The 12,164-nt window shown below is 34.8% G+C and overlaps 1 protein-coding gene across 1 annotated transcript in view; it reads left to right on the top strand.

Annotated features, from left to right (window-relative positions):
- The window catches only part of LOC139151947 (DNA-dependent protein kinase catalytic subunit-like), a 97,374-nt gene that overhangs the window by 4,738 nt on the left and 80,472 nt on the right, over positions 1-12,164 (top strand). The window contains exons 5-19 of the mRNA XM_070725011.1: positions 1-111; positions 431-530; positions 1,037-1,185; positions 1,886-2,041; positions 2,788-2,883; positions 3,848-3,930; positions 4,682-4,766; positions 5,089-5,257; positions 5,516-5,565; positions 6,018-6,146; positions 6,663-6,797; positions 9,937-10,073; positions 10,879-11,038; positions 11,335-11,535; positions 11,978-12,137. The exon at positions 1-111 is cut by the window's left edge and continues 2 nt beyond it. Of these exons, the coding sequence (XP_070581112.1) occupies positions 1-111; positions 431-530; positions 1,037-1,185; positions 1,886-2,041; positions 2,788-2,883; positions 3,848-3,930; positions 4,682-4,766; positions 5,089-5,257; positions 5,516-5,565; positions 6,018-6,146; positions 6,663-6,797; positions 9,937-10,073; positions 10,879-11,038; positions 11,335-11,535; positions 11,978-12,137 (1,921 nt within the window). The remainder of the gene's footprint in view (positions 112-430; positions 531-1,036; positions 1,186-1,885; positions 2,042-2,787; positions 2,884-3,847; positions 3,931-4,681; positions 4,767-5,088; positions 5,258-5,515; positions 5,566-6,017; positions 6,147-6,662; positions 6,798-9,936; positions 10,074-10,878; positions 11,039-11,334; positions 11,536-11,977; positions 12,138-12,164) is intronic.

The raw sequence follows: 12,164 nt of genomic DNA, 5'->3' as shown, positions 1-12,164 counted from the left end.
AAACATGGAATTTACCACATTCTTGGTGTATTTGCTGACTATTACCCAGAATTCATGATGGGTTACTCTGATAGGCTGGTCAATGTCTACATGAAAGCACTCAAAGACCAGGTACATATCTGCTTCTGTTTATGTGGGTACAAAGTCATGGATCAGCTTTGTCAATCATCATGTACAGGTTTTCCAACAAACTTGTGAAGTTTGTCTTGTGAAAGAGAATGGAGAGATAGTTTGACAGACATGACTTAAACAAAGACACTGTGAGAGAGGCAAACAGGCATTTTGAGGTCCATGTACAATGTACATGTAGGCATAGATATGACAAGCTTGAATGGAGTTGTGCAATTGTTGCCACGTTCTGTAATACCATATGTATACGTGTATTTTAAAAACATAAATAATTGACGAAAGTGTTGTCCTCACTACACAGATGCAGTCCAAAACAAAGCAGCCTGAGTTCCCAGTCATATCCGGATGTCTCCTTGGATTAACTCATCTGTTGACTAATTTCACACAGTCAGTAGAAGAAGGTAAACCACAGTATTCGTTCTTTGTTCTTGAGAGACTATGTTTGCAATGTGGGTGCCAGTGATATGGTTTGACACCTATGCAACAACTTTATTATCATTTTAGCTGTATGTATGGTGACATCATTATACATAGTGTGCTCAAAACTGCCCTGATAACCAACATACAAGAACTCTCCTTGGTACAAGTGTACTTGAATACAGCATATATTTGTAAAGAGCTTAATACAATGAGATTAGTGCATTGCAGGACACATGGTAGATGTGGTATTTTTGTTGCTGTTTTAAGTAGTACAGCTGATGGCAATGAACTTTCTCTCAACTGTTGCCGCATCATTCATACAAATACAGTTACCGATTAAACTTATCATATCTGTGATACACTCATCCTGTGCATAAATTCTTGTTAAGTAATTTATATTTTTGTTATGAAAATTTTGATTAAGGTATAAATTGGTTTTACATGAAGTCCAGTATTACAGTATAGAGTTTTTCTTTTTTTACTGTAGAGTCACCTCATGCATGGGACATTTTCCGTTTTTCTCGGATGATAATTTACAAAACTGACTACACCAGATATGACGTACCTAAAGCAGGGCTGTGGCTACTTGCCAGACATGCCCCACAGTTCAACAAATATCTACTTGATGATTACGAGGTAAAGACAACCTTCTCTTGTATATTATAAGTGACGTCACGGTCTGACTGATTGTCAAAAATATGTTTTGACAGCCTTGATAGCACAGGATGAAGCACTCATAACTTAATTATGATTTTGGTTTTTAAGTACAAGAAAACATTGCAAAATGCTGGCCAGGAAACACTACATGAGATTTTGTTTTGCAAAAAACAGTGAATGTTTTTGTATAAAATTACTTCAATAAGTTAACTTGAGTAACTCATACATGTAGGCTGCAATAGTCTTTGTTGATAACTTGTATGGCAACTAATATCGCAAAATTTTTATCCATTGTACTTACTTCCATTGCTTTGAAAGCATCATACATGTAGTTCCAACTTGAATGTAAAACCTTGATCTGTACCTTATAATACAAATGTCTACAGACAGTTCTGAGATGTCTGTTTGAACTGTTAGCACCCATATAAATTACTAGAACACTTGTTTGGGTCCATTATACCTTTTTCCATGGCTCACATGTAATATCAAATTTATAAAGACATTTCATTTGTAATTTAATGATAGAAATTCACAAAACCATGGTAATTTAAAAAATAAACCACGGCAGATACAAAACACCCATAGCAGAGATAATGGCTACCAGCTAAAATACATGTACCTGGACATTCAACAATTTTAATGTTATGCCAGATTTCTGTTGTTTTTCTGGTTTAACCAGGAGATGTATGAGAAACTGTTTGAATGGTGCCAACATCACAACAGAGAAATGAAAACAGCTGGATATGCAGCATTGGAAGCCTTCCTCAAACAAGTATCTGTCATGCTGGTGGAGACAGTCAGGAAAGACAAAGCCCACAATGCAGCAATTTTTAAGGTATAGAAAAGTCTAGAGAAGTTTACACTTTTCTTTCTTTCAGAATAATGTTTAATCAGTGTTTTTGTAAAGGCCGGTACCCCGGTAAATGTTACAGGGTTCCCCAGTCATTTTACCGGGGTCCCCTTGGTATATCAATGCAATCAGATCAGGGGACAGTAGAAATGTTACCGGGGTTCCCAAATCATTTACCTATGTTCCCCAACCTTAACAAAAACACTGATAATGTTAATCACGGTCAATCCATGTGTTAGTGAATAGTTTTAGAGTTGCAAGTGGCTAGATTCCGTTCGCTATCTTGAATGCTATATTCAACTCTCTGAACTGTAGGTGTTATTGTTGATATGCTTGTAGTAAAGTACCATACAGGAACTGCCTTGACATTGGCGACTTAACTGTTTATGCTTTCTAACACCGAGCTTGTCAAACAACAGTCTCATGTAAGTTTCATCAAGTATGGTAGGATTTTACAGTATTACAGATTTAGCAACATATTTCTTGTATCATCTGACTTCATGTTGCATAATTAATTGTGGTTAGTATAAATTATTTCTGTGAATTGGTAATTGTTTGAATGCTATACCATATTGCAAATCAATGCTGCAGTAGAACGGTTGTTCTGTTGAATTTCCACCAAAAATTATATTAAAAAATAGTTTTGTGAAAATACGTATAATTTATACTAAGTTACTAAATATCAAACCTTCACAACTAAAGACATAATTTTATGTTATTACATTTTGTAGAGTTTTGTGAAGAAGTTTCGCAGTATCATTGATGATGTCACCAGTGGCACTAGAGAAATCTCCATAGCCATCAAAGGCTATGGCCTACTGGCTGCTGTAAGTACCCAGTGAATAAGTTGTTTTTTCAACCAGTAAATTTAGATGGAAGTTTGTTCTTAAAGGCACTGTTCGCGATCCCTGGGATTGCCTTTGTTCTACTCTGTAAGAGGTTTATGGAGGTGTGATAGCCTTTTGTTTTCCATTGAAATTGTAATCTGTTGAGTAAGTTTTCTGATGAGACAATCTCCCTGGTGCCAACACATGCCTGTAGTTTGTGCCTAACTTTTCAGTAGGGCTTACAATCACTCATCCCTTGGCAAACAAACATTGCCCGGGAAGGACTAATTTCTGGAAATAGTTGTCCCAGGTCACTACCACTCATTCACATGTATCATGAAATGGAACAATCAATGTACCAGAATGTGGAGAATATTTCATGTTGGCACAAACTTCTTTCAGTGCTGAGCTGGCTTTTGTACTTTTCCAAACCATGCTTAGCGATTTTATCTAAATTTCATGAAACTGTCACAACAAATAATCAGTTGATCATCAGCTGTCAATTATGTCATGCTGTATTTCTTGTGGCCAATCAAAATGCTAGAATGTTGATGATGTGGGTATTTTCATCTTATATTTATTTGGCTCTGTGATTAACCTATATTAGAAGAAAACTGATATAGTGACAGTTTTGTATAGTAATTGTATTTTACAGTGATGCGCACTCTCCATACTTATTCTCATTTAAATATATCCATATAAATGTATGACAAGGTAAAAAGTGCACCACCAGATATTCTCTCAGGCCTGTTCATTTAATTTCAAGCCATGGTTGTCCTCTTGCACTACCAAATAAAAAAGTTAATTTCAAGTCTTTCAATTGAAGTAACTTAATGAATCTTAGCCCATAAAATCACTGGTATTGTGAGGTCTATGTTTGTGTCAAGGATATGAACTTGTGAATTTTCTAACCCATGGATATTTTGTAACTAATATTGTGTACGGTTCATTTGTGCACACACAGCCATGTAAGCTTTTTCTCTCTGAGGATGATGTCATGTTCATGTTTAATGAGATGATACAGAGAAGCGAACAGCTCTACTTCAAGTAAGTTTTTCAATAAAATTTGTTGATTTATTAGAATGTTGATGTGGAGACAAGAGACTGATGTTATCTTGGTTGATCAAGTCACATTATACAACTAGTTTGGTATAGTAGACTTGAACTGCAAGTTCTTTTAATATCAAAGGCTGAAAAGCTAAAAGTTGAATGTTTGTCATTTCTTGTCTTATCCTGACATTGAGAGACTCTCTCAACATCCATTTTATCAGTTTATCAAAAATGTCCCAGGGAAATAATGGCAGAAGCAGCTAATTAAGTAAATTTAGTTGCATGCAAGGACATAGTGAAAATAGATTTCATTCATTATACAATTTATAGTTTGTGGTCTAAGATATTTAAGCAAACCAACCCCTGCCCCACTGCCAATAAGTGGCAAATTCTGTTAACAAACTTGTAAGGATTAAGTTCTTGTCAGCTAATGGTCTATGATGTTCAAATTATTTATTTGATCAATTCATACTTTGTGATGTTTCAACGAAATTCTTGTTACTATTCATCAGCTGAGTTTTTGTGAAATACTACATGTACCTGTTGTAAATGCCAACAAAGGTTTAGGCCAAGAAGGTGGTTTTACAGTTACACAGTCAGTGATACTTGTATTTAGGGTACAGCATATTTTTGTTCCAAATTGAAATTTCACAATAGGGTCCTTCAATCATTCTGTTTATACGTGTAAGTAACTGAGCTGTACGTACATGTAGTTCACTCAGAATATTTGTGTGTTCTTGTTCCACAGTCAGAGTGAGTTGATAGATGACAAAATTCCACATCTTCCAAGTTTCCTAGAGGCTCTGGCTAGCATTGTTAGAGAATTAGATGAGGTAAGTCAGTGATTTTAATCTCTGTCATTTCAGAAAGAAAATTTACAAGTAGATGTATGCTGCAAAAAATGCGTAAGAAAAATTGCATATACATGTACACAGGGAGTTTGATCAAGAAAGAATGCCAAAACATTAAGACGTTGATTTAGAATTTTTAATTTTGAAATCAAGAGTTCTACACAGGGTAGTCACTATCTCTTACCAAAATATCTGCAGTTTAAAAGTGAAAGGTCACATGATAGTATCAATAGCAAAAATGTTACAGTGCCAACTAGTGCCTCATAACAACAGCTTGACAATTGTAACTGTAATGTCATTTTAGGTTTCCGATACCTTCCTGAGTTCCTTGGAGAAAATGGTGGTCATCCTGTTTGAGAATTTCCCCAGACTTGGCAAGAAACTCCACTACATTTGTTTCAAGTGCATAACAGCCGTTTTTGGAGCACTCTCACCCAAAGGAGCAACTCTCAGAACTTTCATATCAAGAGTTGGTAGGTTTCTGTGTGTGTGTACTGTAAACATATACTAGAGGAGTTCAACCACACAACATAAGGAAAAGCTATCACTCAGAAATTTACGATATAAAATTGGTTAGACTTGACATTGCATCACAAGTTGTTCACAGTCTCTGTTCTTACCCAAAGTTGAACTCTTTGACCCTAATTGAACTTTGACCGTATGGATTGTCTCTTAAAAGAAGTGTTCGTATATTGGAAATAATAACCTTGATATCTTTCTTCCATTTTCAGTTTATCAAGGGCTGATCAGAACATGCTCACAACCTGTGGTCTTGGAAGGGGTATGTATATTTCTGTACATCCATGAAACAAATGCTAGTCACATGACCATATCAACAAATATTATGATAAAACATTGTGTATGTGACATTTACATAGCATGCCTATACTACATGCAGGTACACATGCATTGATTGACTGTGATATTATAATGAGATATACCATTTACATCAGTGACAGTGCTCACTTTGAAATAAATTTATTTATTTTCATGTCGGATTTGTGTAATGACAGTGTAAAGATGATCAGTCGTCAGGTCTATGTACCCAGCTCTGCAATTCAAGACTTCCCTCAATTCAACAAAACAAGACTTTGGCAAGGACCCTTTGTGTGTGTCTAGTTTTAATCCCTAAACTGTGTTTTTCTTTCTGTTACTGATGTACTTGTAAATCTATTATTTTCTCTTGTGTAATCTGTTTCAACTTTTTAATTTTCCTCAAAATTTTGTTGGCAGGAAGTGTATGACATAGCAGGTGTAGAAGTTGATGAGACCAATGAAGATGTCTTATCAGATAGCAGGAGAGTGTCATACAGAGATTATCTTGATCTGTGGTCTCATCTACTGGATAGCTCTCGTTTAAAGGTAATCACTCTTGCCATTGAGTTGATGGTGTGAAGCTGACCTACAGGGTATCACCATGGTGATAAAACAACAAATTAAATGCACATCTCCAAGTGTATGACAAATGATATAACGCGCAGTTTACCTTTGTTTGTGAAAGTTGTGAAACTAGATAACCGGCTTCCATGAGGATTTTAACCCATTTACTATCGGTATGACAGTTTGGCCCAAACCCATTGTTATCAAAGGTGATTGTGATCCAGGTTTAAATTTCAGTCATATTATCAATTTCACTGTACACAGTAATAGGATTGACAAAATCATCAAAATCAATGCTAATGTTTACCCTAAAGAGTTAAAAGTTTGTGATTTTACGCTTTGGTGATTTTACCCTTTGTCATGTATTCCTTACAGTTTGAATGGCCAGGTTAGATAATGTCTTATATTGAGAATCATAAGTGAGGCTTGTTGTTAGCGGGAAAGTCTTATGGATAGAATTACAATTGAAATGACTGTATTCATGATAATGTGTTTCAGGAAGCTGACATTGGACTACCACCCCAAGAGCGTAAAGTTCTGCACGGGATCATTTATGATGAACTGATCAGTGGTATACTGAGAATATTGAAGAAGTTAGATCTCACATCAAACAAGACAACTCAAGATGATCAGGTAATACAACTTTGCCCTTTCATTCAGTGATACATAATTTATTGTGTTGATCATAGGTGTGCTGTACATAAGATGAATGTATGTTAAACAAGGATCAGAGTCCAACATTGCCGCAAATGAATAATCACAAGCACATTATTGAAAGAAATTTGCTGTTTTTTGCTCACGTGTTAACACACGTGAGCATATGTCGCAGCGATGTCTGTCTGTCTGTGTGTCCGTGTGTCTGTCTGTCTGTCTGTCTGTCTGTCTGTCTGTCTGTCTGTTGGTCCGATATCTCAAAAACGGCTGATCAGATCAGAATCAAATCTGGTACATATATTCAGTTAGCAAATGGCAAGAACTGATTAGTTTTTGGTGGGTGTGGCTTGCATACTTTTTGCTCATTTGCATAATTAATGATTTTAGAAAAAACGGATATACACTAAAAACGACTGTACACAATTTGATGAGATTTGCTACAAATATTGATCACACCAAGATATATCAGCAGTGGGAACCATTAAGGCGTTACATGAAAGATAGTTGCTAATTTGCATATTTAATGAACTTTCCTAATTAGGGATAGATGTCTGGTTTGACTCGATCAAAATTGACCAAACTTGGTATGTATATTAAAGATACTATTATTTAACATTATTGAAAGTCATTAAGCGTTTTAACTTTAGCCAATTCCTAATTTGCACATTTAATGAACTTTGCTAATTAGGGATATATATTTGAATTGACTGGACTGACGTTGATGAAACCTGCTTCATGTATTTGGAGCTACTATGATTAACATTTTTGAGAGTCTTTAAGCATTTTTACTTCAGCCAATTCCGAATTTGCATATTTAATGAGCTTTCCCAATTAGGGATATATATCTGAATTGACTTGATTGCAGTTGTTGAAACTTGCTATATACATCAAATATACTGTGATATAACAGTATTGAAAGTCAAAAGACATTTTTTACTTCAGCCAATTCCAAATTTGCATATTAAATGAATTTTCATAATTAGGGATATTTATCTGAATTGACTTGATCAAAATTGATGAAACTTGCTATGTACATTAAAGACACTATAATACAATATTATTGAAAGTCATTAAGCATTTTCTCTTCAGCCAATTCCTAATTTGCACATTTAATGAACTTTCCTTATAGGAGATATATATCTGAATTGACTTGAACAAAGTTGACAAAACTTGCTACATATATTGCAGATACCATGATACAACATTATTGACAATCATTAAGCATTTTTTGCTCACGTGTTTACACACGTGAGCATATGTCGCAGCGATGTCTGTCTGTCTGTCTGTCTGTCCGTCTGTGTGTCTGTCTGTTGGTCCATTATCTCAAAAACGGCTTATCAGATCAGAATCAAATCTGGTACATATATTAGTTAGCAAATGGCAAGAACTGATTAGTTTTTGGTGGGTGTGGCTTGCATACTTTTTGCTCATTTGCATAATTAATGATTTTAGAAAAAATGGATATATATTAAAAACAACTACACAAATTTGATGAGATTTGCTACAAATGTTGATCACACCAAGATATATCAGCAGTGGGAACCATTAAGGATGACATGAAAGATAAATGCTAATTTGCATATTTAATGAACTTTCCTAACTAGGGATATATGTCTGATTTGACTTGATCAAAATTAACCAAACTTGGTATGTATATTAAAGATACTATGATTTAACATTATTGAAAGTCTTTAAGCGTTTTAATTTCAGCCAATTCCTAATTTGCATATTTCATGAACTTTGTTAATTAGGAATATATATTTGAAATGACTGGACCAAAGTTGATGAAACTTGCTACATGTATTGAAGCCACTATGATACAACATTTTGAAAGTCATTAAACATTTTACTTCAGCCAATTCCGAATTTGCATATTTAATGAACTTTCCCAATTAGGGATATAAATCTGAATTAACTTGATTGTAGTTGTTGAAACTTACTATATACATCAAAGATACTGTGATATAACATTATTGAAAGTCAAAAGACATTTTTACTTCAGCCAAAACCTAATTTTAATATTAAATGAATTTTCATAATTAGGTATATTTATCTTAATGGACTTGATCAAAATTGATGAAACTTACTATGTATATTAAAGACTCTATAATTCAATATTATGAAAGTCATCAAGCATTTCCTCTTCAGCCAATTCCTAATTTGCATATTTAATGAACTTTCCTAATTAGAGATATATGTCTGAATTGACTTGACCAAAGTTGACAAAACTTGCTACACATATTGCAGATACCATGATACAACATTACTGACAATCACTAAGCATTTTTACTAAAGCCACTTCCTAATTTACATATTTAATTAACTTTGCTTATTAGGGATATATACCGGGATTTACTTGATCAAAGTTGGCAAAACATGCTATGTACATTGATGATTATACCAGGTACTAGATCAAAACAATATCGAAAGTCATTTCACATTTTCATGTCAGCTTATTTATAATTTGCATATCTAATGAGCTTTCACAGCTCGACATATATGGCTTGAAGGACTTGGCCAACGGTAATTACATTTGCTAGATAAAGTGGTGATACAATAAGAGCAGTAAAATTACTTTAATATTTTTATTTCAGCTAATTACATATTTGTATACTTCATGACCTTTTAGAATTAATCGCGGTGATTATTGTTCATTATGTTGATCATAATAATTTCAATGAAGTTGCAAACATGTGGCAAAGGTTCAAATTTACACATAACTTCAATATATAATGAAACACGTGAGCATTTACAGTTCATATCTGGTTACTCTTATGAAAGCATTGTATACTGGATGAAAGTAGATACACACTGACCGTCATTGTGAGATTCTTGGCGCCTCTACAGGTAGAACACATAAGACTAGTGAAGCCAAAATAGATATTAGGTTATACAGGAATCTATACCAGAAATGACAAAAAATTTGAAAAGATACATAAATGTAACTAGTTTCACGATCAAACAGAATATTTATTTGATCACTATCTCAAAATTTGCTGCCATGAGAAGTATACTTTTACCCACAATGCATTGCAATATCATGTTGTTTGCCCCATAGCACTGAACAAAAGCTATTTAAGGTAGTAAGAATTATTATTTATTTTGCCTTGTTTTGCAGTTATCAACTGAGCCTGGTCCAAGTAACATTGAAGCTACACCTAGTTCAGCCAATCCATCATCTGATCCAGTGGCTGGACTTCAGCCTGTTAAACCCAAGGATTTCCAGATATTTGTCAACCTTGTTGATTTCAGCAGGTAATAATCACTTCTAAATGGAATGACTGTATTGTTGTAAGTTTTTTTTTACTTCAACAAGTGTAGACCATACCCATAAAGCTGCCATCTGAAATTTGGATTTTCTGTATAAGATATCTGTGATCAATATTTAGAATCATAGTGTTGTGGAAGCACAAGAATATCAGTATTTATTTTCTTTAAGGCCGGTACCCTGGTAAATTTTACTGGGGTTCTTCTGTTATGTTACTGGTATTGCATTTGTAGTAACAATGCAGTTAATGAGGACAACATAAATGATACCTAAGTTCCCATACCATTTATTATGCATCTTTCCAAACTATAGTTAAAACATTGAACATCTAGGCTCCGATATGAAATAGGACAGAGACAGCAAGACAGCAATACTTGTTGTATGCATTGAAACTCAAATGGCTGCAGTTCCCCTATATGTTAACTTTATAGAGCAACATTAAACCTTTAATTTCTACAAAAACAACACAATGTGAAAGCTTCATTTACTCCAGAATGGAAAAGCAACAAAACAGAAAAGTATTCTAAAATTGTGAGTTCTAAAATTTGTACCTAAGGTGCATATCTTCACTGCACATATAGCCAGATGTACATGTACAGTGTCCTTACGCATTCCTGTGCAAAACTGATACAATATACTTGTAAGTCATTCATCAAAATGAGAAAGACTACTAGTAACTATAATGTAACATTGTATTGTCTATATCACAGAGATTTCTTGCCTGACCATTGTCCAATTGTCTGTATCGCAGAGATTTCTTGCCTGACCATTATTCGATTGTCTGTATCACAGAGATTTCTTGCCTGACCATTGTCCATACTACTTTGAAAGATGGGCTTACACATTTGGTCATGAAGTCATCGTACTGTCAACACAACTCCCCCTTGTCAGTGGTTTCTACAAACTTCTGTCAGTGTGCATGAAGATATGTCAGAAAATTGGTTACTTTAAGGTAAGTTAAACACCCTCCCCCCCCCAAAAAAAATCAATGAATAGTAAAAGATATGAGTCATAACTAATTATGTGCAATTTATGTAATTTGTTTCATGTAAAAGGTAACTTATCACAAGCTACAGGAATCGTCAGTATATTTTTTCTGTCATTATCCAATGTACCTTGAGAAAATTGTTTTCACTATTGAACTCATGAATGTACGGTGAATTTACCTGAATGCAATGCTCTTTGTTTGCTAAAAAACAAGTGAGATTGTTATTTGTAAGTTTTTTCATCTTCTTTCATAACATGCAGGCTATTGATGTTAAGTCTACCAGCCCCACAACAACTGACAAAGAGGCAGCATTTCATCTCTTCAAGAAATTTGTCAAGGAAGTCTTGGTCCGTCTTAAGCAGTTCAAGGATGATCTCTTAGCATCTTGTTTGTTCCTGGTTTTAGCACTGCCCCATGAAATCATTGCTTCTGATGTAGTTGCTGTAGTTCCAGCATTACAGGTTAGTAGACTCTCTCACAGTCCCTTGCTGGCTACACCTCAGACCATAATACTGTCCTCAGCGAACTGGCGAAGTCTCCACTACACTATTGCCTGGCTGGCTCAGTGAGCCTCACTTGCTAGAAAGACCATTGAGGGCGCATCACCATATGGTTGACGATAGAGCTGTGTAGCGAATGAGGGGCTGTGAGAGAGTCTATACAGGTTAGGCACTCATCACATCAATCAACTCATTTGACCAATAGTTATTGTCGTATACATTCAAGTGCACATAGATATGAAGTCTGTGTGAATATGATGTAGAATGGAAGAAAAACCAAGATTGTCTTCTGTATGCACTGCTGTGGATTAAAATAAATGTTACCTTGCTCTTGATTTTGGATATAAAATTTTTAAGGCCTGTTTATTTTCTAAAAATCATTTTCTTTTTTGTCTCTCTGTAGACCACATTTAAAATTGGACTGAGTTACTTGCCATTGGCACATGCTGGTTTAGATGCATTGGAAAGCTGGGCCCTCAATCTGCCACAGACTTCACTACAGCCTCACTACAAAGACATCCTACCATGTCTTGATGGCTATCTGAAAACTGCATCTGATAAAAGTAAGTAAGACTCCTGTCAGGATCACA

Source organism: Ptychodera flava, chromosome 15, assembly GCF_041260155.1.
Source record: "Ptychodera flava strain L36383 chromosome 15, AS_Pfla_20210202, whole genome shotgun sequence".
Classification (NCBI taxonomy): domain Eukaryota; kingdom Metazoa; phylum Hemichordata; class Enteropneusta; family Ptychoderidae; genus Ptychodera; species Ptychodera flava.
The sequence above is the reverse complement of the archived record's forward strand: the minus strand, read 5'-3'. Positions and strand labels throughout refer to the sequence as shown.